The sequence below is a fragment of the Nuphar pumila genome, chromosome 1 (genome assembly GCF_984573655.1).
Source record: "Nuphar pumila chromosome 1, dmNupPumi1.hap1.1, whole genome shotgun sequence".
Lineage (NCBI taxonomy): Eukaryota > Viridiplantae > Streptophyta > Magnoliopsida > Nymphaeales > Nymphaeaceae > Nuphar > Nuphar pumila.
Window position 1 is genome coordinate 22,465,646 of NC_143249.1, and position 15,656 is coordinate 22,481,301.

Genomic DNA, 15,656 nt, shown 5'->3' on the forward strand with positions numbered 1-15,656 from the left:
TAACATAATGTATGATTTACAAAACTTTGGTTTTCTAAATTTTTCATTTCATGCTAAAGTAACTATCATATTATACATAAATTTTGCACCTTGTTAGGAATGTTCCTTTTTTAGTAAAGTGCAAAGGTATTTTTTACTTGTTCTTTGTTGTTTTCTTTTCTCAGGATCTTGAAGATAAGAGAAAAGGAAGTCCCTTGGATAGAAGGTGCTCATCGATAAAGACATTGGAGGAAGATATTTACAATGGCATTCGTTCTGAAGGCTCTTGAAGCTTTGAGATTCTTCTTCTTGCCGTCTTCAACCTTTTCGTTCCCCCACGCAAAGCTTGAGGGGGGGTGTTAAAATGTATCATTCAACATTTGTAATATTATATATATTTTATATATATAAAGTATAATACATATTCATATATGGTATATATGCATATGTATTATCCTAATTATATATATAAAATATATATTTCTCTATTTATAGGCATAGGGGTAGTTTAGACATTTCCAGTTTTACGCATATTCCATTTGGAATATGTTTGTAATTTTATCTTTTATTTTATTTTTTATTTTTTCCTTTTTTCGTGGTTTGCGCAACCTAGGGTGGCTCCCCAAAGAGTCGTTGGGGCTCCCAACGACTCCTTTGGGAGCCCCCTAAGTGGCTCCTTTCTTGTGTTATAAATAGGGGTCTCCCCCTTTGTATTTTCCAATTCTCGAGGGAGCTTATGCTCCATTGTAATGGGGTTTTTACCCCTTCTCCATTATTCTTCAATGATATGCAACTTATGACTTTATGTCATATTTTTCCCTTTTTATGGGTTTTATGTGTTAGCACATTATGTGCTTATGTTGTTTCCCTTTAATGGGTATATTTGCACTCCACGTGCATAAGTGTGGGTTCATTATTGAACCCAATGTATTCCAAGTCACTTTCTAACATTCACCATTACCTGTGAAAAACCAACAAAGTAGGGTCTCAGAACCGAAATTCTGAGCACAGCTACTTCTAAAGAAAACAGGTGAGAGAAAAAACATGGATAAGATTTCATGCAGTGATTTGAGTGAGTACAGATATAAAATTTGCAACATTTAAATATCCATAACTACCAATAATTGCATATACACACCAGTCAAGAACAGTAAAGCAATGTTATATATCAATAACTAAATAATCAAACCTTTCAGCATGATTTCACCAAGTAAAGCATATGCTACCACCAAATGATGTCATGATATCAAGAATGATTCAAACATGCATGATCTAATGCATAACAGAAAAATGCATGATTATGTGCAATGCATGATTTCTTTTGTTATCTTTCATTTAAGTTTCATCTTTCCATATGCATGCCCTATTAAATGCACACATCTTTAAGTTCCTCTTTTTAATTACTGTGGCCCGCGGATATACCAAACGGGTACAAACCCCGAGGTCAAGTAGGTTCACAGGGTAGCTTAACACACAATTTGTATTTTATTACTGGGTTCCAACTTAGCCCTCGACTGATATCAGGAAACAGCACCATCCATCGGAACATTAGACCTCCACATCTAATGTCGGGGACACAAAGGACACCCCACGCCCACAAGTGCCACTTGGTACCATAAACTCACAGTTGTAACTAACACACCACTCTCGGGTAAAGTGGCGGACTCTCCCTAAAACCGTGGCCAGGAGAAGAACCTCAATATCGGGTTCAGGGGCAACAACGCACACGGAGTTTTTGTATCCTCACAGTCTCCCCAAGACCGGATATCTAAGATTCTCATACTCCAGATGAGATATCCCAGAAAGTATATTACATTGTTCTTATTCATTATATTCTTATTTGAAGTTCATTTCTTTAAGGTTGCAACACATATGCAAAAGTAAAGTGAAAACCCCGCATCCTCCCTTGCAGGGACCCATTCGGGACTTCAGCCCGTATCAACCATTAGAACAGTGTAGTAACGTCCCAAACCATCTTATGTGGTTAAGTGATGTATTTAAAAAACATAAATAAAAGAAAACCAACCCCACGGCTCTCCAGGCCGATGATGGTCCAATTAGGCCATCAGTGCATCACATAATAAAACCAAATTAGTGTTTCATTCATAACACTAGGCCAAAGTGCCAAAAGCATGTGCACTTATGCAATCATAAACCCAAACATATGCATGTCATAATTCATTCATATGCATTTTCAATATGTGTGTGTTACCTACATCACATATGGGCATTAACCGAATCCATGTCTCCTTTTGAGTGTGTGAGTGTACATGTACCATTTCACACAATAATCAAGCGTACAAGTTCATTCATACATTTGAAACAGTAAGACATACATCATAGCAGGGTTTTGAATACAAGAGAAATGTAGTACAATATGCATTTGATTACCCAATACCATGTGCAGTTAATTTCGGATAGATATTAGGATTTACCACTCAACAACTTCTTTCCAGAACTTAAAGAGCCAGGAATGCTCTAATCCTTTCTGAATTTACTGAAGCTGAATGCATACTTTCATTATAATTAATAATGACATATTGAAGTTACCATGCCCAAATCAGGAACGAATCAAGTTGGTTATTGCTCAAACCTGGGTGTGAATACCTACACATCCAAACCTGACCGAAACTAATTCGGAGATCACAGTTGCACTTCTACATAAAGAAAATTGCTCCCAATTCCAAATCCCAAGGTCCTAAGACAGTTCTTGCCTATAGCATGCTATCAACTAGATTCAAGCATGTTCTGATGAAAGCTCTTTTGAGGGTTTTTTTTTTCAAGAAAACCACTTATTTATAAGTTCTCTAGAGAAAACTCTTGACAATTTAGCGTAAGACTGGTATCAATGACTTGTGAAGACCCATAAAGAGAGTGCAAATGAAATAAAGATCCATGAAGTGAGTTTAAAACAAACATGTTACATTATTTTTTTATATTTCTATTGCAATTACGTGCTCATGAAAGCAACACATGCAGAAATATCACATATAAGCATTTTTCATGAATATACAAGACTTTCCCTAAAAAAATGAAATGAACATACAAGGCTAGACACACAAGCAACCACAATTGATAATAAGTGTACAGCTGAAAACATGCTATCATGCACATTTTTTTTTTAAAACATCAGTCTACATGGATGACCAGCACAAGCACTCTAAAACAAACAAGGAATTCTATGTTGTTAAAATGATCCAAGTTTGATCCATCACAAGAAACAAGCTATACCACGTTAGCCTACACAACCTAAACCACTTATCTAGAAATTTAGTATGACCATAAATTTTATTTTTTTTTCTTTTGAATAACATGAAAAATAACTTTTAAATAGTCAAGAATTTTATGTGCATATCATCACTGCAGGTATAATCATCAGGCATGTGGTGCATCCATATTAAGGCCAATTTCCTCTAATTCCCAAGAGTTACTGAGTTTTCGGTGTTTCATTTTTTTTTTTTTCTCAAAATAGCTGCCTCTATACATGGCATATCCTGAATTATCTAATTGCATCAACTGTCCTTTAAGAAATGGTAAAAAAAAATAACACTAAATTGACCATTCAACCACCTATTTATGTTTTCAACAAATTTGGATATTAGACAGGCAACTGGACTGATTCATTCTCTAGTGAATCACTAGATCATGTGTGACCAGACAGAATTTGATTCACCTCCCAAATCTCATTTGGTGCTTCATAATTCACATTTACTTGTACACAATCGGTTCTCCTACCTTCAAGACTCATGAAGTTCTATATTGATAAAAATCATCATCTTCTGGTAGAAACCTCTTCTTTCTAGGACTTTCTTGACTACCAGCTTTGCAACTCAAATTTCATATATTTATAAATAGCTGATGTTTCTTATGCTTAGAAAATCAAGTGGTTTTGAGTTTTAACCAATATAATGGTACCCTTCAATGTCTGGCTATCAGGTTTTGACCACTACAATGGTACCCTTCAATGTTTGGCTATCTCATTTAACTATCTAAGAAATTTCATGCTCTAGGAAGGTAAAAGTATGCAAGTACATAGGAAATTTGGTAAAACAGATGTCCATTACCCTAGCAACCATAGACTCTCTCGCTATATTTATCACAGCCACAAATATCGGTATTGGCTATGTCTCAGCGAGGCTATTTCTCATGATATTATCGGTTTGGTGATAAATCTGGTGAAAATTCTGGAAAGAAGTTCGGCTGGGCCTGTCACCCCTCAATGCACAGTATATTTTTTTTTCTTTTTTCTTTTTTTTACATAGGGAATACCTCCATCGACAGCATTCCCTGGATGCTCCCCTCAAACCCCTCACACGAGATCGAACCCATGTTCGATCCCTCACCCAAATTCGTTAGAAGCACCGTACCTTATTTCTCTGATTTTCCGGCGATCGGAGGCTGGAGACGTGCAGGCACGGTCGGCTGGGGTTATTCCTTGCTGCTGCCGTGACAGAGGGTGCTTGCCGTGATTGTTGGTGGCCGAAATTCGCCGGCGACCTCCCTGCCTCCGGCGCACGCACACAGACCGAGAGAGAGAGAGAGAGAGAGATGGGAGAGAGACGAGGCTGAGTGAAGAGGGCGAGACCCCCTCTCCACTCCCTCCTTTATCGGCCCCAGGCCCCCCCTTCTTTGCCGAGATGGGGGGAGGTCGGTTACGCCCTGCGTAACCCCCCCTTCCCCCCCCCCTTTCCTTTCCTGTTAGGTTATATCGGGCAACCCTTATCGGGTTGCCCTCTTTTATTTAAAAGGTTGTAACATGGGGCGCGGCTCGGGTCCGAACCCGGGACCCGTAACCCGGCCCCAAAAAAATCAAAATGGATCCATTAAGTTGGATCCAAATGGATCCAACTGTGAATCCTCGGACAACTATTTAAAAACTTAAAAATTTAATTTATTTATTTATTAAATCGAGGTTTAAATTGATTAATCCTAATTACCCCCCTTTATGGGTCCTAGATCCGAAATATGGATCTAGGCCCAATTTGAATTATTTTATAAAATTTTCGGGTTTTACAAGATCGATGATAGTAATCTGTCTCCACGACGTTCCAGATCCAAAAAAAACTCCACACTATGCAAGTCCACACCAAAAAAAATGTCTACTTCATGCTGCCAACAAAAAAAAATTATGATACCAGTGTCTATTCCACGCAGTCATTCCACCAAAAAAAAATATAAACACAGATAACAACGTCTACTTCACGCTGCCAATAAACCTTTGAGATCTGTATCAGATCTAACAAAAAAAAATGATAACAGAGTCTGCTTCACGCTGCCAACGAAAATCTTAAAATCAGTCTGCTCCACGCAGTCATTCCACCAAAGCATAAACACAGATAACAGCGTCTGCTTCACGCTGCCAATAATCTTTGAGATCTGTATCAGATCTAACAAAAAAAACACGTCTGCTTCACGCTGCCAGCGAAACCCTTAATAAGATCAGCGTCTGCTTCACGACGTCTGCACAACATCCATACCACTCACCAGATCGGGAAGCCATGGATTCACCACAACTTGTAGATCTGAGTCATGACATTTGTCAGACTACAGATATGTTATCAGATCTGTACCAAAAGGAAAAGACTTACCCGATCTTCTGCAGGCGATCTGCCTTCACGCGAAAAAAAATTACCTTCACACCCGATCTTCTACACACGATCTGCCTTCACGCAATCACACGATCCACCTTCACACGTTCCCAAGAACGTACTGCTTTGATACCATGTGCAAAGCCAGGAGAGAGAGAGAGAGAGAAAGAAAATTCGATCTAATTATTTAGGTCTAATCTCCTGTTTAAATAGAGATTAACCACAAAGGAAAAATTATAGTTAGGTCCCTTAATATTTCTAAAATATCAGAAGCACCCTTAAGCATGGATAAAACATTACTTAGTCGACTTATCTCAACATGTATTATATAAGATATGGTATATATGAAACCTATATATATTATATGTATATAATATAATATATATTGTACACAATATAATATAATATATATTGTACACAATATAATATAATATAAGAGCCAATCCCATGTAGTTGGGAGAAGGCTAGATTATGGTGATGATAATGACATTATACAATTTAAAGTTGTCATGACCCGGTCAAGTCACTGAGTTGACCTGGCGAGTGTCAAGTCAAACCTTGCCGGGTCAAGTCACAAGTCATTCTGTTTTAAACTGTGGAATACATGGAAAGCCACATTGATGGCAATCTTATTTAATAATAAAGATAAAGAATCAGCCTTAAGTAAACAATCTGGCTTTCAAGGTATGAAGTGGATCAAATGATAATAATCCCCAACTGATGACCGGTCATGACCAACTCTCCTCTTAATGATATGGGAGGCGAATGAACCCTTATTTGACTTCATCAAGCTAGCCAACTAAGGAAGGACAGAGGCAGGTCATCGTTTTAGTGGTCCCATAAGATTAAAGGTTTAACGTTATTCTAGAAAGGACAAATATGATCAAGGTTTAAGAAGATGGCAGCTATGACATATTGTTTCCCCGACTGGGATAACAATTGCGGAAATGTTAGGGATTCAATATAGATCACCATACTTCTATTGGCTGCAATTCAGTTTTATCATTTATGTATCCTTAATAATGGAATGGCAACTCATTTCAGCACCATAGCCACATATACAGCATTGGCAGTAGTGATTGCAGAAGCATATAGGGTTAGGGAAAAAATACCATATATCTCCCTATCACTTCCGTAATATTCACATGAAGAAGTGCATGGTTATCTAACTTGTAGATGTTATCAAATGGCAAAGATATTGTTGAACCATAATCATTGTAGTAGATACTGATATCAAAGAGCAAAAATATCTCTTAACCATAATCATGTTTTAGTGAATTCATTAGTTGGATGTCATCATGGTAGACACCCTATATTTTATTAACCTTTATCTATCTGCTCTTCTCATCATTTTTTAGCCACAATAATCAGCATTCTATGAAAGTGCAAACACTACCAGCCTCCCATCTTGATAGTTGAACAATAAAAATGCCTAAGCTATACCAAACAAGAAATTTTATTTTGCAGAAAATCCCTTTCTTAACCTTTTGGAGCCAACAAAAGGTTTCTGATACATCACAGCAACCCCAAGAAATCGATCAGAGAACCAACGTCTCACATTCAAACATCTATATCAGGACAATGTACCTTTTTTGGCTCCAACTTCGGGCAAAAGAAAGAAAGAAAACATTACTCAAAGAAAGTGCAAAACACTAGGAGTGACAGGCATGTTGCATCATGGATCCTGAATCAGTTTTAATTAGCGAAATGGACAACTCATAATGCATTGATTAAGCACTCTTAGCTTTATGCTAGCATCCAACTGCATGAAATGATCATTTTTAGTGTGAAAAGGTGGGTAACTCAGGATGGTCTTGCATCTCACTAGAGCCAAGACTCGGCTGAATATTACCCAAACAGGCTGACAACTAAGATTGACAATTTCTGCCAGAATACAAGCTATCCACGGTATCATGATTTACAGTCTGAGTGATATCACTAAGCGTGCTGGTTTTGAGGTATCTGTCATGTATTCTCTAATTCCATCATAGTATTGTACATTGTAAACACAGAAGGATGCTGTAAAAGCATAAACCATACATTATAACAGAGATCGATCGGTGACACTGACTTTTTTACATGCTTGTCTCTTCTCAATATTCTTTCCTAATAAACAACAAATAACAAACATATAGATATAGATATGACACCAAATCAAAAGCTGCTACAACATTAAACATAAACATGGTATTGTGAAAGTAAAAGCAGCAGATGATAAAAAGTAATTAGTTTAAAAAATAACATAAAAACAATAAATTATGACCTCCCAAACACAAACAAGGATACCAAATACCATGCGAGAAAAAATCTGGCTTCCACATGCTGGCCATCACCATACATATAATATCTAGCAGGAAAAGGTATCCATGCTTACCCATAGGACCTGTCCCAGTTTCCCTGCTATAATCAATCAAATCTTTCATACTGTTAACCACCTCTGATATCTGCACATTAGATATGTTGAATTTTATTAAGCCCACCTGTTTGATAAAAATATTAAATTGTGCAAAGCAGTTGGATTAACCGACGAGACTAAGCCGGATGGTAACTACAAGGTAAAATGAGAGATGCTAATTTTATTATTCTTCCAAAAGAAAGAAAATACTTGTTTACCAATTCATATGGAAGTTCCCAATTGACCACATGAAAATCCTAAAAACTAATCATCAGAAAAACATAGCTGGTAAAAGAAGAAAGCACAACATTATTTTATTTCAAAAATATGAAATTAGAATTTGATTAAGGTGAATTGGACACCTGAATCAGATGTCATCCACCAGAGAAGACCCAAAGGTTTAAGGCGTGTCGGCCAGCCTATATGATTTCTGTCATGATTTTTCATCATTAATTGCAAACTGAACTTGTAGAGGGCCAACCTGAAGGCAGCGGACATATCTCTTTGTGTATCCCAAATCATTTACCAGAGGAACCTCCACAGCTTTGGCTAAATGGCGTGCTGTTGCAACAAACCTAAAGCACAAGTGCAAGCAAAGCCTGTCAGTCGACCGCTATTTTCAGTATATTTTGCAATATACAACCTATCCTGGTGAGAGAAAATTCACATATTATAAAAAAAATAACCCAAAAAGAGAAGATAGAGTTGAACTGTGAACTCTATCTTTTCATTGTTCTGCCTCCTTTAACAACATTAACTCTTTTTCTGAAAACAACAAAATACAATTTCCATTATAAGTAGCAATAGTACATTACAAAAAAGACGCAGCAGTAAGGACTTGTTACAAGAAGACAAAGCATATGTGAAAAGGACCACAAGTTATTGTTTGCAGTCAAGCATAGGTCGATCAAAGGGATGTCTTCAGTTTTCCGTAAAGTTTGTGTGTAAAGCTGTAAACTAAGACATCTAGTATGGTGTAACAATGGGTTCGCCTATTGCTGTAGATCTAGCACTGCAACTCCATACATACATATGTAGTTTGCCTTGATCCACCACTTCAAATTCTTGAACCTTTTCCCCCATTCCTAATGTATCCAAAAGAGTGAAGACGGTTTCCTCAGGTGCCAAAGTCACTCCAAGGACTTCATATTCCAGCCATGCTAGTTGGCAGGGGAACTTGAGGGCATGACAACAACCTAGGCAATGAATCATGGGTTTCAACTGCAAAGGTTCAATGCCTCCATTGAAAAGGGCAGATCGGATAGCAAGATAGAAACTGCATTTTTTAATGATAAACACAATAAGAGGCTTATGTTAACGAATAGTCAATCAAGCATGCATGCTTGCAGTGCAGCCACCAAGATTAAAAGATTGGATGTCCTTAGGTGCGGCATGATTCACACATTGTTCCAACAGGGTGGTTTATGTGGTTTTAAATTTGAGCATACAATTGTGGTCTTGGACTGTTCTTGGTTTGTTTGATTAAATTTCAGAATGTTTAATTGTAAATTTCATTCTTTTTTTATGCAAGAAGGAATTTAATTATTAGTTAAAACTGTCTTACCATAAAAGCTTTATGAAGATGTTAAATCTAGTCAAAAGATTAGACATCACAATAGGTCCTTTGAAACAAAAACCCAGATCCTGTGTAATGAGATGTTTGAATGTTCATGTACTGGAGTATTGAAAGGAAAAAAAAAGATTTGGTGAATTAGTAAGATGTTCTGGTTGTAATAACTGACCACACACACCTTTGCTGAACGTACACATAAGCCTGTATGCTCTTGTTAAAGGACATGACTTTGGTTTCCTTTCCTTTTATTTGATGTTGAGTTTAAGGTTGGATCATGCAGTCATTGGTATTAAATGAGTTATGTTTTTCACTTGTATCATGCCTACTCTTGCAGTTGTGTTATGATTGAGATAAGCTGTTGTAGCATATGAAGTTTGTTAAGGGTTCTGACAAAAGCCAAACACACGTATAACTTACTGTCACACACACGATTGGATAAGTATATATATATATATATATATAGTTGCTACAAACACGGGTTGGGACATCTTGCCCAATGGGCAATATGAGTTGATTAACTGATACTGATTCTTGAGGTTGTTAACTTGGGTGCAATGGAAATAAAAGTTGTCGAGAGACTTTGGGTTTTTTGACTAGGTCAGTGTCTAAGCATGTACAATCCTGCATAAATGTTCTCAAGTACTTATGAATAAATGCATGTATGTTAAGTGATCACATGAAAACAATTTCACATAGATGGTGAACACATGCATATGACTGTGGTAGCTCATGCACATTGTTAAATTAGTATGAATGAATGTGCATTTGGAATCATGTTGACAACATTGCATACATTGCAAGTTGTGGTTTTTGCATACGATGCACTAATGGCTTAATTGGACTATCATTGGCCTGGAGAGTCGTGGGTTTGTTTTCTTTTCACATATGTTTTTTACTGCATCACTTAAACCACATAAGTTGGTATGGCACACTACTACACTCTTCATGTAATCCTCACGGGCCGGAGTCCCGTAAGAGTCCCCGCAAGGGAGGATGTGGGTTTTCACTTTACTTTTGCATATAATGTTGCAAACTTAAAGAATTAACTTTAAGAAAAATTTAAGAAATAAGAACAGTGTAAATTATGTTTTGAGATCTTCCGTCTGGAGAATGGAGATCGTGGAGATCCGGTCTTGGGGAGATTGTGAGGATACAAAAACTCTGTGTGCTTAATTTTGGTCTCCTGAACCCGATATTAAGGTTCCTTCTCCTGACCATGGTTTTAGGGAGAATCCGTTACTTTACCTGAGGGTGGTGTGTTTGTCACAGCTTTGATTATTTATGCTACCAAAAAAGTGGCACTTGTAGGTGTGGGGTGTCTCTTGTGTCCCCGACATTAGATGTGGAGGTCTAATGTTCCGAAGATGATTTGGTCGAAGGATAAGTTGGAACCCACTAATAAAATACAAATTGTGTGTTAAGCTACTCTGGGAACCTACTTGACATCGAGGATTGTACCTCTTTGGTGTATCCACGTGCAATGGTAATTAAAAAGAGGAACTTAAAGTTAGATGCATTTAATAAGGCATGCATATGGAAAGAATAAAAAAGGGAACTTAAAGGTAAGATAATAAAGAAATTCATGCATTCTCCTATTTTGCTCTAGATCATGCATAAATGAATTATTCTCTATATCATGACATGATATGGTGGTGTTATATAATTTACTTCCTGAAAGCATGTTGCAAGGTTTGGTTATTTAGTTCTTGATATATGGTATTGCTTTACTATTCTCGACTGGTGAGTATATGCAATCTGTCGCATGTATGAATTGTTAGACACTGCAAATTGTTATATATGCACTCACTCAAATCATTATATGAAATCTTATCAATGTTCTTTGTCTCACCTGGTTTCTTTAGAAGTAGTTGTGCTCAGAATTTCGGTTCTGACACCCTACTTTGTTGGTTTTTCACAAGAAATAGTGAACAGTGAGGTTGGACTGGCTACTGGGAAAGGATGAGAGTCATACTTGGGCCTGACAGCTTCAGCAGGGGACTGAGTGGCTCTTTCTTTTACTTCAGTCCTTCTTGTTTTTTCAGTTGTTGCTTTATTTTCAGTAGAATAAAACATTGTCTCTGAAATTTACTCTTATTCATAAATAAAGAAATTGTTTTGGTTCTTATGGATGATGGTTGCAAGATTCGTTTGTGGTGTTTGGGTTATCCAGTTGGAATTGGAACTGTGAGGACCCCCGGGTCTCTGGAAAGTTTTCCGCACTGTTATATATATATATATATATATATATATATATATATATATATATATATATATATATATATATATATATATATATATATATATATATATATATTCCACATTTTCAAAGGGTACGAGTTGGGGTCGTTACAAACATACCCCCTTAAGATTGATCCCGCTAAAAAAACATAATCACATCAAGCACGCAAATTAAATCATCATACGCTAATTTAATTATAATTGTCCATATGGCCAAAATAAAAAATTTCATAATTACATGATAATAAGGAAATAAAAATTCATAAGATACCTCTTACCAGTGATGTTGAGACTGCTTCTAGAGTGTGAGTTTATGAGTTCGTGGTGGTGGTTCTGACTAGTTCTGATATCAACTCTATAATGACCCCAAACTGACCCTTGAAATTTTGTGATTTTTTTTATAAATAAATAATTTTGAAACATTACAGAAAATATCACAGGGACCCGAAACACATTACAGATTTAATATACACAACCCCACAATCATTCCATACATAGAATAAATCAAACCAAGAACTAAAATTGAATTTAGTTTAATTGAATAGTCTCCATATAAGGTTCACGTTTTTCCTCAAAACAAATACTCCCCAACACAGTCAGAACCCGAGCCACCACATCATAACCCCCGTTCCCTCGAGCAAGTTGGTCCCTCCATCACTATGCCTTAGTGCTTGAAAAAGATTTTTAAAAACAAGGTAAAAACCAAAGTTCTCGTACGAGACTATCTCGAAATCCAACAGTAGAAAAATTAGCATAAATTAAATCAAACATAAGTTAAAGGCTCTACAAACATCACATATTTATAACAAACTTGCAATATAGGCAGTTCAAATAAAATAACCAACAATCTCATAAACATTTAAGGATGAATGAATAAATGCAATATGCATGAATGAATTTTTAACTTTAATTATTAGTATTGTTTTTGCATGTTTGTCCCTACTTAATGTACACAATTTAATTCTCACTTATATAAAACTCGCGGATACTCAAAACGAGTTAAATTCTCGAAGTTCAAGGCAGTTCGCAGTGGTATCTTAAAACACAATTTGTATTTTATTTACTAGGTTCTACAAATATTTCCCGACCGACGTCAGAAATCATCATATAATGTCAAGACGACAAATAAATCAACATTCATTAACGCCACTTTCTCGGTATACCAATAACTACAGTTGAGTCTAAAAACACCACCCCATGCAAAATGACGGGAGTTCCCTACAACTGTAGCCGAGAACACGAACCACATATCGGGTTCTTAGTGAAAACATTGCACACGGCGTTTAGTATCCTCACGGTCTCCTAAAACTGTAGCCGAGAACACGAACCACATATCGGGTTCTTAGAGAAAACATTGCACACGGCGTTTAGTATCCTCACGGTCTCCTAAAACCGCCATCCAAGGTTCTCACCCTTTCAGAAGGGCCACCAAAGAAAAGTTATTACATTGTTTGGTCTATTTTAGAATGCTTAATCAATTAAAAAGATCAGTTATGCAAATTATCATGCAATAACAAGTCTTTGTCCTATCAAATTCAACAGTATAATTCATTCAAAAGCAATACCAAAATAGTTTTGCAATGCATTTACAATTACTACTGCGTGAGCAACATAAGCTCCTGGCCTCCAAAGGCCCATCCGTGGTTCACACATAGCCAATATATATTTTAAAATAAATTAAATAACATAACAAATTTTTCAGTGACAATAATCATCCATAGACGAATACACTTAGTATTCACGAATACACTTAGTATTCACAATGCACAAGACATAACATCAAAAGCATATTCATGGCCATTGAATGAATGCAAACTTTATCAAGCATATCAGATTTATCATAGTGGCTTGAAACCCAAACTTTTTGTGGCCAACCAAATTCAGTACTTATTAGGTTCAGACTCAATTAAATATCCATGATCGACCACATTTCACATATCCAATAGAAATCAGATTTTTAGAACAGCATAAGGAAAATTTCAGTTTTCCAAACAATTCTTCAAATCATATTTTTTAACCTATGTACATATCAAACTTAACAATTTTGACAGAGTCTCCTAAGCCCGTTGCTTAATGTCGGACATATATATATATATATATATATATATATATATATATATATATATATATATATATATATATATATATATATATATATATATATTAAACCAATCAGGTTAAGAAAAACCAAATGACATAAAGGATAAAAAAAATTCAAACTTATACTTTCAGCTGACTGGGTTAGAACTACCAATGGATCAGATCTGTGCTAGGCAACTGACCTGATAAACAAATCAGAATAGCTGGGTCCGATCATAAAAAACTATACACCTAAATAATATTCAATGCACATTCAAGTCGAGCAGAATATTATTCCAGTTAGGTTTGAGCTGGGGCTTTCTAGTGATATCCTTACTATGAAAAGTTCTACTAGCGGCATTCGAGTGGCATATCCAGGTCCCACACTAAAAAAACATGGTATGTTAAAATAGCCCATCTCTAATATCCATTGGAACAGCGATGATATTATAAAACAGAATAGGGTTAAAAGAGGAGGAAACTGTAAATAATTAAAGGGGAATAACAGCACAAACCAAGGTATTCTTTTAAAAATACATATATACCTAAAGCTAATCACTTCAACAATTTTAAGAAGTTCAAGGTTTACATTTGATTAACCTAGTGAAAAGTGAAGAATGCTTAAATTAGCCTAAAACTTGGTCTTTGTTTTATTTTATTTTTGTTTATTAAACCCAATCAAGACACATGATCAAGATAGTCAAGAACTCAAGATATGAGTAACCACGAATATACACTTTCTTTCCAGCAGATATGACCTCTATTCTCAACGTATCGACAATACGCAGATCCTACCATAAAAAAATCTAAATCTCGTGATACCCAAAATCAAAAGGAAACAGAATTAAATCAATTCTGCCATACGTTCAAAAACAGTATAGAAAACCCTATTTATTTCCCTTTTTGCTTCGCAGGCATATGACCGAAAACACACCTCTTCAAGAAAAACAGAACCTTATATTTCTTAAACCTGTATTTGCATCGACCCATGCTAAGTTCCTTCGCCTATTGAACCAAGAAAGAGAGAGACCCGTACCTTTGCTTGTAGCTTCATAAAAGAAGAAGAAGTTGGAGAGGAAGGGGAGAACACGTTGGCCTGCAGCCTACCTCCCACTCGTTGCTCTCTCTCTTATTTTTTTGTGTGTTCAGCTCTCTCCCTCTCTCTCAAAACACGTTGCTGTGTTTTTTAGAGTCTCGCGCCTCTTTGTAACCCAGCCAGGGCTCCTCTCTTTCTAAGGGGACGCCCTTTTCAGAAATAGAAAGAGTTTCTAATCTAACTCTAAATATATATCTAATATATTTATAGATTATTTTACTATTATTAGTATAGTTATAAACTTATTGTTTTTTTTAATACTTATTTATCCTAACTTATATGGATCATGGACCTCGGCAACGTGTCCAAGATCCATGTGTGTCAAAACTCAACGTCAACCACTATATAGTATATACCTATATTATATATATATATATATATTATATCAATTTAAATTATAAAAATATATTTATTTAATAAAATTTACATTTATTAAATTTTATAATTCGGCAAAAATTGCGAGATATTACACAACCCAATGTAGAAGATATCTAAATTCAGCCATGAGAAAACATTTATTAAAAAGGATGTCAAAAAGAAAGGTTACAAGAGAAATCTCATCGAAACTCACTGTTGCAAGGACTAAATAGTTTGTGGAAATCAGTCTTGCAATACCTAGACAACATTAAAGAGAATGAATAATCACCTCCCGTAAGGGAATATTCCCTTGTGTATTAGCATATGAAGTACAAAAGAAAAGAAAAACAA

At 36.0% G+C, this 15,656-nt stretch overlaps 1 protein-coding gene across 2 annotated transcripts in view; it reads right to left on the reverse strand.

The window, feature by feature from the left end:
- Nucleotides 1-15,656, reverse strand: part of LOC149848323 (transcriptional corepressor SEUSS-like) — a 93,467-nt gene that overhangs the window by 60,356 nt on the left and 17,455 nt on the right. For both annotated transcript variants that reach the window (XM_089990653.1, XM_089990685.1), the window contains exons 8-9: nucleotides 8,444-8,537; nucleotides 7,942-8,011 (exon numbers count right to left, since the gene is read on the reverse strand). In XM_089990653.1, coding sequence (XP_089846779.1) covers nucleotides 7,942-8,011; nucleotides 8,444-8,537 — 164 coding nt within the window. The remainder of the gene's footprint in view (nucleotides 1-7,941; nucleotides 8,012-8,443; nucleotides 8,538-15,656) is intronic.